Source organism: Equus przewalskii, chromosome 13, assembly GCF_037783145.1.
Source record: "Equus przewalskii isolate Varuska chromosome 13, EquPr2, whole genome shotgun sequence".
NCBI lineage: Eukaryota > Metazoa > Chordata > Mammalia > Perissodactyla > Equidae > Equus > Equus przewalskii.
The window spans coordinates 50,543,354-50,556,390 of NC_091843.1; the positions used below are offsets into that span (position 1 = coordinate 50,543,354).

Sequence of the window (13,037 nt, forward strand, 5' to 3'; positions counted from 1 at the left end):
AGCCCCTAGGAAGGCAGGGAGAACTCTCGCTGGGCTTCTTCTATAGAAGGAAGGAGGTAGCCTTCACTCATTTTATGAATCCCCTTGTAGCAATCTCTGACATATGAGGCTGGCACTGGTTCTGAAATCTCTCTGTAATATTTCTCACTATCGGTAAGGGAGTATGAATTAGATATGGGTCTAGTACTTTAAGTCCTTAGCTCTTTTTCCAGTGTCTGTCTTGTTGAATAATTTTATAGAGAAAAGAAGATTCCCAATTAATAACTCAATTAAAAACAATTCCCTGGATCAGAGGAAGCAGGGAGTGGCAAGTTATTTCAGAAAGCACAAGGACGGGAAAGAATCCAGTTTTTCTTGGGACTAAGAAGTTGTCTGAAGTCACCACCCAAAGCTCTGTTCACTGAATAACAGTCCTAATTGTGAGGTTCAGATTCTTGTTTGGGAAAATAGAATGGAAATAAAATGGCAACAATTGGCTCTGAAATTTCCTTGAGGCAAAAATGCCAGCTCTGATGAGGTGCAGCCCACTTATAATTCTGCCTCACAAAAGCGTGACATGCATGCCCCACAGTGTGTCTCTGAACATGCATGCAGCTGCTTGTTAAAAGCAGAACATTTGCCCATCACACAGTGGTCATACTTTTGCCACCAAAGCACTGAGCTGGGCTTCCTGTGCTAGATAGCCTTTGGTCAATTCCAGTTTTCTTTGTTTCCTCTCCTCGCCTCCCTTTTTTTCCTTCCCGCCATATCCCAATCTCTTTCAGAAGGATTTAATCACTGTAACACTTCAGCAGAGAGAGAGAGCTTTACTTGGCGACTTTTGGTTTACAGGATCGTTGGTGAACAATCAGTCTGTCTGGCAGGAAGGTGCGCCCACAAACAGCACAGGGAACCAACGTGCTCTGGGCACTGGTCCAGGCAGCTTCATTTAAGGCATCGAGATCATAGAAACCTTTGGCTGGGAAGTTAAAGGAAAAAAGAAAAGAGAACAGAAAAGAAAGAAAAGGAAAAGAAAATGGTAAAACGGATCAGTTTTCATTCTGGAGAACCATACCCTACTTTTTATGGAAAATATTTTCAGGAAATACCTGTTGACTGAGGCTTTTAAACAAATCCTGTTACTTTTGCCAAAAAAAAAAAAGTACTGCTCACTCAAAGGTTGAGTGAAGTTAGCTATGAACCAGAGATTTTTCACTCTTTGGATTTTACAAAGGGGAAGATATTGCTTTATGTGTTATGATATGCATTCTTCACTAATTATTAATATCTTTGCTTATTATCATGCAAATTATTTTCTTGCAAATATAACTTGTGGCCTTCTTTCAGATGCCTCTAAATATAAGCTTGCAAAGGAAAAAGGACATGTATTTGTATTTTCCTCTTCTGTAATCCTTCAGTGGAATGTTTTTAGAAGTCAAAACTGACAGTTGAGAGTGAATTTAAGATGAATTATATCCTAAAAATGTATCACCTCTTTATGGTCATAAACTCAAAGATTCTTTAAATAATTAAAGTGACGAATACAAGCAGAATAGTTAATCTGATGGAAAGAAGTGTCCTTAAGAAAACAACAAAGATAGCTGAGAGACGTATAACCTTCATTGGCAGAGCATAGAAAAAAGGCATGTGGCTTTGTTTTAGAGAAACCGTGGGACTCAGCTTTAATAAACCTTATTTAAATAGAATGACTTTAGTACATTAAATTGAAAATATGTTTTAGAATTGTCCAAAATAGGCCCCCCAAAATGTAGCCAGGCACTCAAAAATATATAACACACTTTTTATCATTTTCATAGTACATATTTTTTCATTAAAGCCCAGGCTATTCTTATATGATTTCTGTCTAATGGTTCACACAACCATGACAAACCTCAGATTCCTTAACATGCCCATTCCTAATGTTCTTTTTTTGATCCATGGGAAATTAAACCCCAGAAAACCTAGTATTTCTCCTTTGGATAAAGCAAGTACCACTTTCTATGCAGGATACAAATGTATATTTTGAGTGCTTTGAAAACTGTTGAAAAAAGAACGGTACTTTCTCCTTATTCATATGAGTTTTAATGTGGACTCAGATGTTCCAGAGTATTCATTGATTCTCACTTGTAGATGATTCATCACATTTCTTTTTTTTTTCTTATTTTTGAGGAAGATTAGCCCTGAGCTAACTACTGCCAATCGTCCTCTTTTTGCTGAGGAAGACTGGCCCTGAGCTCCATGCCCATCCTCCTCTACTTTATATGTGGGACGCCTACCGCAGCATGGCGTGCCAAGTGGTGCCATGTCTGCACCCGGGATCCGAACCGGCGAACCCCGGGCGGCTGAGAAGCAGAACATGCAAACTTAACTGCTGTGCCACTGGGACGGCCCTGATTCATCACATTTCTAAAAGCTTTTGCATAAGGCTTTGGCTTTGGGTCTGGAGGAAGGGTAATTTGAACTCTATGACTACACTGTCCATAGGGTGGAAATGGTAATGGGAATTCCCTTGCCTACAGAGAAAGAGTACCTTCAGAAATAAAAATAGCATGAGGCCAAGAGGAAAATTGCAGGGACGTGCACCTATCAGACCTACCTTTTCCATCTGTAGGCAAAAACAGAACAAGGAACCTACCTGGGCTTTCAAACTAGTCATCTCTTCTAGATGTGTGATAATTATGCTCAAGCAGAGAAGTGATAAAGATCAGAAGTGAAGGAAACTCATTTTCCACACCAAATGAGAATTGCTGGGAAGAGCTTTTCAATGAGGTAAACAATCTCTTTGTGGGCAAATGCTGTAATTTCAATACATGACGTTTTCATCTTGAGTTCTTTTCCGTCTATATGCAGAGTCCTCTTCTTAGCAAAGACTGTGAATAGTTGGGTTTTAGCAACATCTAGAAATTTATCGTGACAATCTAGGTTACATTCTGTGGGTTGCTGTAAAACTCTCTTTGGGTCACATTTCTAACAAGAGTGTTCTGGACTGATTGACACTAAATGACCTCCAGGTTACCTCCCAGATCTGCAGATCTATGGCTACGTAAGAAGAACGAATGCACTGAATGATACTCCTCCTAAAACTAAGAAGGATTTTCTTTGAATCAGGGGCTCAACTGAGAAAATAACAATGGTAGAAATGTGATGAGCAAGTTTGAGCTTGCTTGGCAAAAATATTCTCTGAACTACTTTATTCTCATTTCCTAAAAGAGTAAGCATGAGGCTCTGTGATGAGGCCACACGTGGCAGTTTATGGACTTTCAGTTTCCTTTGGCTTGAGCAGTGCTTTACAATATATTAATCGCAAAATTTAAAAAATCTGGACATTTCATATAGATGTCTAGATTTCCAGTCTTTTAATGTGTTATTGAAATGTGTGACCACACTGGGCTAAATTTCTGAATAAATAATACCAGCTGGAACTGGCGAGACAGTCAGTGCTCTCCAGCTCACCATGGGCCCCAACTTCCCTTTTTTCACACCTGCACCAATTTATTAAATTTTGCAACCTGGCTAGTGGACCCTGTAAGCATTTGAGTTTGGTACCTTTGCTCTATGAACACTAAGATACATTTATATTTGAAAACTTGTTTCCAGATGCCCCAAAGGTTTTTTAAGTTCTACATTTTTTAAGTATTATGTTTGATGGTACATGAAAGTAATTTTCAGGAAATATAGTAAATTCCAGTGGGTCCCTCTTCTTTTTTTTTTTTTAAAGGTTTATTTTTCCTTTTTCTCCCCAAAGCCCCCAGGTGCATAGTTGTGTATTTTTAGCTGTGGGTCCTTCTAGTTGTGGCATGTGGGACGCCACCCCAGCATGGCCTGACGAGTGATACCATGTCCTTGCCCAGGATCCGAACCAGTGAAACTCTGGGACGCTGAAGCAGAGCGTGCGAACTTAACCACTCGGCCATGGGGCTGGCCCCCTGCCTCTTCTTGCCCAGTTTTGCCAGCACGTAGTGTCTTTCTGTCTCAGCATCTGAAGGCAGCACTTCGGGCAGGCATTCCAGAACTGTTTTTCCTATTTGGCTGTAGCCAAGAAAGTAAATGTTGCTGATTTCAGTTGTTTAAACAAATAAGAAAAGAATATCTCTACTCTTACAGATTTAGAGAGAAAATCTTCCCTTATGCACTCAAGTCTTTTTTTCAAAAAACTTACCAGTGATGGTCCTGACTTCTGGTTTTTTAGGTTCTGGTCTCCTTAACTCCTTAGGCAACAAGTTGTTTTCATTATGCCATTTTTTTAGACATTGTGGCTCATGGATGGCGATTGATTTTGTTCCATATTCACGACCACAAATGTAGCAAACAATTGTTGGTGGACGTCTTATCATTGTTGGCTGCAAGTAATATAACATATCTGTTAGATAAAGTGTAGGTTTGGAAATTATATTTTAAAATTATAATGCATTCAAATTAGCTAGAAAATCAATATGATGTTTAAAAACTCCAACCAGTCTGATGAATTTAAACTTTATGACAAGAGAACAAACTATGTTATCTGAGTGACTGGGGGCAGTGAGGATGTGGGTTTGAGAGGAGTTTAGGAAATAAAGAGGAGCTAACCAGAATTGTACATATCGGTAGTTTATAAAATGTATTTTCTCATTTAATAAATATCGATTGATTATCTTCTGACTATTCTCCGTGCTAGGAGAACACAAAGATAAATCCGGCATGAATCATCTGCTCAATAACATCTAGCTTTAGCATACTGGTATGTCTGAGAAATAAAGTAAGTTCATTGGAGCGTTTATGATAAACACTGTTGTGCCCACCCACATTGCCTCATGTCAACAGCTTTCTATTGCAAGCACCTGTGTTCTCTGCCTTTTTTGACATAGAGTAGGCTCCACTCACAGGCAGGGCAACTAATCAATTATAGATGGGAGGTGGTGGATAAATACCCAGCTTCCTCTCTAAGGCTGATTCCATACAGTCTTCCAGAAGTCCCCATTGGGACTGCACCACAGTTACTCATTAATGTACTATATAGGCTTCCTTCTCTGCCCTATCTCTCCTCCCACTACTTTGCTGGGGTTTCCTGGGATCATCTCTCAAATAAACTACTTGAACTCAAATCCTTTTCTTAGCATTTCTTTCTGGGAGAACCAAATCTGAGGAAGCATTAAGGATAAAATGCAATAGGGAGCTTCTGCTTCTGTCTAGGATATAGAAAGTCATGAGAAACACTGCTCCCACCTAAACAATGAAATAAGTCAAATAGCCTACAGAATCATAATTTTTGAGCCCATTGGAGACTCAAAGTTGCAAGGTAAATTAAGAGTTAAAAGAACTGCCTAAGTTTGAGGGTGGATAAACAGAATCAAGAGAAAACCTCCCACACTCCAACTTTACATGAATATGAGACAACAGTTGTCTGCCACAGAGAAAAGGGCGGACAGCTGAGTGCAAACACCTCTGAGGTGCAGGCATGCAGGGTCTGTGTATATAAACTCTCCCATCCAAAACAGTCCAACACTGGGGAGAGGCAGAAGCCTTGATAGAAAGCTTCAGTAATTCAAGAACACAGGATCTGCCTAAATCTGAGGACAGAGCTGGAGAATTAGGCCATGCACTGAGTCCTGGGTAAGAGCAGTCTACTGCTGAAGGAGGGTTGGGAACACTAAGGGCAACTCCTTCTCTGTTGCAGGCATGTAAGGCACACAGGAGTCTAAGAGTATAGCAGAAGAACTAGGAGGAGCCCTTTGGCTCCAGGCCATTCACTGAGTTCAAGGCAAGGGCAGTTTACCACTGGGGGAATTTAAACCCTGTAATGCACTGAACATAACTAAAGCAAAGACAAGATCCAAACCTTGCTAAATTACAGACGACATTGACACACCAATTATACTCACAGCCTGACAGAAGAAGAGGCAAACTTATTTTGAGTATAAGTATAATCTACTCAGAATCTACTGTTCTCTTACACAGAATGTCCAGCATTCAATCAAAATTATAAAGCACACACACACAAAGAAAATAGGACCCACCACCATCAGATATAATCTTAATATAACCAGACTAAGATATGGCCTAGATAACTGGACTATCAGGGTTTTAAAATAATTATTTTGATTAATACTTAAGAATAATTATTTAAAATAATTGTAGTAAATATGTTAAAAGATATAGAGGAAAAGGTGACAGCATGTGTGAATATATGGAAAATTAAAGCAGAGAGATAAAAATTATTCAAGAAAATCTATGGGAAATGCTAAAATAAAAAACATGATATGGGAGATGAAATATTCATTTGATAAGACTTTCAGCAGACGTCCACACAGCAGAAGAAACAATCAATAAACTTAAGGATATGTCAGAAGAGATTTCCCAAACAGTAACACAGAGAGAAAAAACAGTGAAGAAAAAAATGGAATAGATCAAATGGTCCAACATATATGTAATTGGATCCCAGAAGGAGGAGAAAAAAAGTGAAGAAAAGAAATAGATGAAGAAATTATGTCTGAGAATTTTCTAAAATTAATGAGACAACAAATAACATATCCAAAAAGCTCAGAGAAATCCAAGCAGGTTAAGTAAGAAAAACAGAACTAGATACATAATAGTGAAACTACTAAAGACAAAAGATAAGCTTGAAAGCAGTCAGAGAAAACAGAGACAATATATACAAGGGAACAAGAAAACAATGACAAAAATTTCAGGTGATTTCTCATCAGAAAAAATGTGGAGGACAGAAAATAATGGAATGACATTTTAAAAATGATTAAAGAAAAAACCCACTACCATGTCAATTTAGAATTACATATCCAGTAAAAATATCCTTCAAAATGAAGGTGACATAAACACATCTTTAGACAAAAGGCAAAAGAATTCATCCTTGGCAGAGCTGCTCTACAAGAAATGCTGAAAGAAGTTCTAAATACTGAGGGGAAATATCAGCTAGAAATCTGTTCTATAAGGAATAGAAACAGCATAAAATGCAAATAGTTCAATAAATTAAAACAATCTTTTAAAAATATTTCTAATTTTTGTACATACAAATGACAAAATCTCTTTAGACTAAGGGCTCTTTGAAGAAAAATGGTAGCAAAGGAGTATGGAGTTTATGGTGTATATATATATGTAAACTTTACATATATATGTAAAGTTTTTATGCAAAACTTATTTTGTAAAAAAAATAACTTTACTTATATATATATACATAAAGTTATAGTAAATAAAAGCATAGAATTCTTAGATCTTCCTTGAAGTAATTTTTCACACATAGAATGCGACATGCTGAAGATGCATATTTTAATCTCAATAGTAACCACTGAAGCACTAAGTCATGCAAAGAGGCATAATTAGGGAAGATAGAATACTTAAAAAAAATTGTTGAGTTAACTACCCCCAAAGAATGATAGGAAAAGAGGAGTAGAGGACCAAAAAAAATAAATAATAAAAGAGGCAAGAGGAACAAATAGAATTAAAACACCAAGGTGGTAGACTTAAATCTAAATATATCGATTATTGCAGTAAATATAAATGGACTAAAGAACACAATTAAAAGGCGTAGGTTGACAGACTAGATTAAAAAACTAAGACCCAATTACATGTTGTTTATAAGAAATGCATTTTACAAACACGGAGACACAAATAGACTACAAGTAAAAGGATAGGAAAAAAATTTCACATAAACACTAAGCAAAAGAAAGCTAGTTTGGCTACGTTAGTAAAATTTAACTGAAATTCAGAGGTTGGAAATCTTTCTTCCAGTTGTGAAGATCAAAGAAAGCTTTGAGGAGGTAGCATTTGAAGAATGGGTAGAATTTAGACCACAAGGACTGGGAGGGGTAGAGAAGACTATTGGAGCCTGGGGAAACAGCATGAGCAAAGCCTTGGGAACAGGAATCTGGAGGTGAGTACAAGGAATAGCAAATAATGTAGTTTGCCTGGTGTTCAGTGTAGCATTGAGAACTAAAATCAGACAGGCAGGCTGTAGCCATGCTGTGAACAACCATGAATGCCATGCTAAGGTCTGGGTTTTGTTTTGTAAATGATAGGAAACTGTTAGGGCAGTAATCTATAAAGGGCTTTACAAAAAGGTCTGGCTGTAATGTATCTAAAAGGGCTAACAGGGCAGCATATCTATGAGAACTTCAGCATTCATGGCTCTGAGAGCAAAGAAATCACAGGTCCAAGAGAACACCAATGTTTTATTCTAGGTAACAGGGCGATAGTGATGTCACTTACTGAAAGGGGGATTGAAAAAGGCAGGTTGGAGAAGGAGAAATAAAGGGATTCTGTTCCGGACCTGTTGTGTTTGACATACTTGTAGAATCTAAATGTGAATAAGTCCAACCAAAACAGGAAATAGAGGCTTATAATTTAGGATTAGCAGGTTTCTGAGCTATTCACACAGAAGAGATGTTTAAAATGATAAAAAGTTCAGAAAAGGAGTTTATAGAGAGTATATGGAAAAAAGTTCTTAGGAGAATATCTACAATAAGGAAATTGGGGAAGGGAAATTGCAGCCTAAAAAGATAAAGGTTCAAGTTTCCAGTTAAAGAAACAGAGCATGGGGACAAAAGACTCCATTTAGGATTCTGGAAACACTTCTGGTTTCCAGAAAGATAGTGTCATCAACTCTGTCAAATGTTACAGAGAGTAACGGGTGGTTGAGGGAGGCCGTTAGATTTGATTACCAGTAGATTGTATACCAGTGACTTCTGCAAGTTTAGTTCCAATGTAGTGATAAGGATAAAACTAAATTGTTAGGAGTTAAAGATTAGGTTGAGGAGAAGAAGAATACACTCAAAAAATCTGAAGAAAGGAAATTTGAGAGACAAGCAGAGCTGAAGAAAGATTTGTTTTGTTGTTTTCAGGATAGGAGTGTCTTAGGCAGAGAGAGACTATAGGCTGAAGAGAAAACAAATAATCAATAGAATAATGTCTCCAAGGAGGCAGGAGGAGATGGGGTCAAGGATGTGACTGGAGATGTTAGCCTCTGAAGAAGGGGAAGACGAAATAGATGAAGTTAGAGAAAGGTTGTTGTGGAGAAGTGAGGCGCAAGAGGAGCTCACGTAAGAGGAATTTAGTCTTCAAAGAATGAGGCAAAGTGATCTTCAGGGAATGAAGAGATTTGAATTCTGGGCAAGAGAATAGTGAAAAATATGGGAATTAGGCACTGTGGGGAATGTAATAGTGATTCAATTCGGGAAGAATACTCATCGAGTAATGGAAAAGACCTAGTTAAGTTGAGCTGCAAGAAATTTTAATGGAATTAAATGGCCTTTTTCAATATGTTCTTAAGTAGCACTGGGTGGCATGAAAGCAGAGAAAAATTAACTTGGTGGTGTGGTCTCCTTTGGGGAAATAAAACGTGGCAAAATGTGTGAAGGTTTTAGAATCTGCCTGCTTCTAACTAAGACTATTGGGGATTACAACTGCAATGGGAAGAGCACAGAGCAAGATCAAAATTGGAAGGAAGCACATTTGTGATTTCTGCATACCCAAACCAAAAAACAGACTCTAGCTGGGGAAATCCACAACTGACACAGACCAAGCAAAATGGAAAATAGAGTTACTCTCTGCATGATCCAAGTTTTTTAAAAAAGCATATTATTTGAAGTAGAATATTTTTATTATATTATTCTATACTGAATTATGCCAATAGACTATATTCATCAAAATAACTATAATTGTTTATCCTTCCTTGTTATTAGCCACATAGCAGGATCTATACCTGAAAAGTGACTTTAAAAATATTTGGGGAATTCAAGACCTAAGAGAAAGAATAAGGAGAAGCAATAATTTTCAAAGTATCCACAAGTTCCTTACTAGTTTTTACTTGTTCGCTAACTTGAAAGATTAATTAAGTGCAGGTTTTTTAGTTTAAAAATGAGGTTTTTTTTTTTTTACTTTGAGAATAATGATTTTATTAAAATTCCATATGGAAAGAATGAGCCAAATGCAGTATTTAACCAAGCATATAAGCAAAATAAATGGCATGGGTCCTAAATGAGGACATTCATGTCACATTGTCAGAAGGTTTCTTTTGAAAGGAAAAATTAGAAGAAAACAGGCAGACACAGAGGCCAGAAGACACGCACAAAGTAACTTAAAGAAATGTGGGAGAAAATTAATACCATAAAAGGGCTAAGATGTTCTATATTATATTTTCCAAAGCTTGTTCCATGCTCTGTATTTGTGGTTGAACTGCAGATGAACCTGCAACATACTGCATATTCTTAGGTTTTGAACATCTTACTCCTAAGCTTACTCCTAGGGAAGTGCAAGTAACACAGACACTGCTAAAGAGAAAAACGCATCCCCATGGGTCTGAACAGAGGTAAGAGAATTTCTATTATTTTTCATTAATTTCACGATTGTCAGTCTGAAACTTCCAGAGAAAGCTGAACAATCTCCAACTTGTGGTTACTGCCACTACCCCAACTGCCAAGGTATTACTTTTCAGCCTCTTTCTCCAGCATTTTCAGATGGAAGCGGACGTGTGGGGAAGGGAGAGGAGGAACAGGAGGAAGAGACCATAGCCCTGGCAGAAAGGGCAGAAGGCCCCGTCTTAGAAATGCGCTAATGAGACATGGCATAACAGAGCAAGGCAGGGCCAGTGGAAGATTTGCCCAGGGGGCTCGTCTGCCTGGGGGCTTGCCAGGGCCTGCCAATTCCAGGAAAACGTAATTAAAGGAAGGCAAAGAGGAAACCGATAAGTTTAATGTTTCTGCAGAGCAAAGGATTAAATCAACAGTTTTCCTGTCAACATTTCAGATAATATTTTGGGGGTGTGAAGCATTACTTCTTTAACATCAGGGTAAAAGATTTTTCAAAAAGTTAATCTCTTGAATTTACTTCAGTGTTATTTCAGGTGTGAACTGTTTCCTAAACTTCCTACATGAACCGGCAGCTAAATTCTCCATACGCAAAAGTTTATTAAGGCTCATCACAATTTTGCTTTTGTTCTTTCAGTTTCCTGGGAAAGTGTATTTAGGCTGGATACAGGCAGAGGCACTTGAACACTTCAGGGAAAGTTTTCATATGTGTGTTTTTCTTTTAACTTGAATCCACTAACTTTCATATGTTTTAAATCATTTTGCTGGCCACTATTGGAATTATCATTTTATTTTCCACTCAGCATTTTTTTTTTTTTCTTTTCGTTAATGTCTTTTCTCTGTCAGGAACACCTCATGATCGATCTTATAGGCCAGGACTATGCAAAGCAAAGGGAAGTGGACATTTGACAACTTTTCCCCTAATCATTGTAGATGATCTGTTATCCATCCATTCATTTTTACAGTTTAAAATAAACAGCTGTAATATCACCAATAGATATTGGAAAGGGAAAAGATTAAGGACCAAGAAAAGAGAATGGTTTGGTGGAGAACCTCCAGAGACATATGGGTGGAAGAGAAATAGACATAGTTCTAGAAAATCTAGACTGGGATACCTATTTCAAATAGCTTCAAATGGCTCTCAATAACCTCTCTGGTAGTTCAGGCTGAAAGGAAACCACAGTGAATTGCACAACTCAATAGCTGATAGAGCTTAGGGAAAGAAGCATAAGAATTAGCTAGCAGGAAAAAGTATTCCTAACACTAAATACTGTTGCATGAATCTTAATGAAAGAAATATTGAAAACTAAAATGGAAGTCATTACTAGCAGTTTTACAAAAGATCAGAAACACTCTATATTTGTTCATTTCTTATATCAACCCACAATGAATATTAAGTAACAGTAGTGTGAAGTTATAGTTGTGTGATATTATTTACAGGAGAGTTAGGAGACCATGATCCAAAGATGTAGCTTTTTTGGAGATTTGTTGTGAAATAGAAATTAGCAAGTAATATTTATGGGGCAATAGATCCCTTTGAACACCTAATGACTGCTATGATTATCTCTCCAGAAAAATGCTCATGTCTGCGGAACTATGGATGTGATTTCAAAAAATTGGTGGACTCTTTAAAACTCATCCATTAACTCCAGGAAGTGAGCTGTTGGGCCTTTAGCCAGAGGCAAACTTCTTCCTCAAATAGATGCTCCTTTGTGTAAGGAGCCATTTGGCACCAATTAAATGCATCAAAAAGTGCTGAGTTGAAACATGCAAGAACTTATGAAATACATCACCTCCAGCTTCAGTGATCTTACGTCCTGCTCTGCCTAGAACAGTCGCTGGTATACCTGTTGTCTTGGCTAAGTATTAACGGTTCCTTCTTTTACTTTCTAAACTGTCCCCATTTAGTCAATAAATTGTATGGTCACTCTACCTCTGATCTCCTTTGAAAAACATTCATTAATAAAATACAAACAATCATAGGATGAAACAAGAACAACAAGAAGCTCAGAAATGTTGAAGCTGTGACGATAAGACTGGTAATGAATCCATTTAAACATAGAACTAAGGCAAAATGACTACAGAAATTATGGTTAGAGAAGGGAATATAAAAGGAACATACCTTGACAAATAAAAATACTTAATTATCAAAAATTGGCAGGAGAAGGAGAGGTGTAAAGATGTTAATAAGACTAAATTCCTCACCTTACATGGCAAACAGTCAATTAAAGCAATGTAAAACTAACTCATGGAGTTGAAATTTTTTTTTCGAATCTTTCAATAATTTATCTTTGTTTTTAATGTTGGTAGATCCTTTTAAGAAGTAATATTCTTTAAGTGAAGAAATATTTTTCTGAAGTTCAGCAATGTCAGTTTCACGTTGGTTTCTTTTTGTTAAATTTGAGTAAAAGTTATTGTATCTCTGTTAATAACTTGGATATGCTGATCTCACTTCCATGAACCAGTCCACATCTCTATTTATTTATATATGTTTGTGTATACAGAGAGATGTCTGGAATGATGTTGACTAAGGTCAAACTAATGGAGGTTGGGGTAATTTTTATGCTAATTTTTATACTTTCCTAATAGTTTGAATTTTTGTAATGAACTTGTGTTATTTTTATAAGAATAATAAAATGATAAAAAAAGAATATCAACTCCAGAGTAAAAACATAAGCAGGGAGTAGGTAATAAAATCTGCCCTAAAAGGAAAAATCAAGTGAAGCCCAAATTGCTTTCTGAAAATTCCTTTAATAATTGATAAAA

At 37.1% G+C, this 13,037-nt stretch overlaps 1 protein-coding gene across 17 annotated transcripts in view; it reads right to left on the reverse strand.

Moving 5' to 3' along the window:
• Positions 1–786: 786 nt before the first annotated feature.
• Positions 787–13,037, reverse strand: part of ZNF475 (zinc finger protein 475) — a 54,857-nt gene continuing 42,606 nt past the window's right edge. For 14 of the 17 annotated variants that reach the window (XM_070569458.1, XM_008530601.2, XM_070569455.1 and 11 more), the window contains 2 exons: positions 4,139–4,319; positions 787–958 (listed from right to left, as the gene is read on the reverse strand). In XM_070569458.1, coding sequence (XP_070425559.1) covers positions 807–958; positions 4,139–4,319 — 333 coding nt within the window. In that variant the 3' untranslated portion in view covers positions 787–806. Of the gene's footprint in view, positions 959–3,676; positions 4,009–4,138; positions 4,320–13,037 lie in introns of those variants that run through there. The other 3 variants (XM_070569464.1, XM_070569462.1, XM_070569465.1) reach the window with 3 other exon arrangements.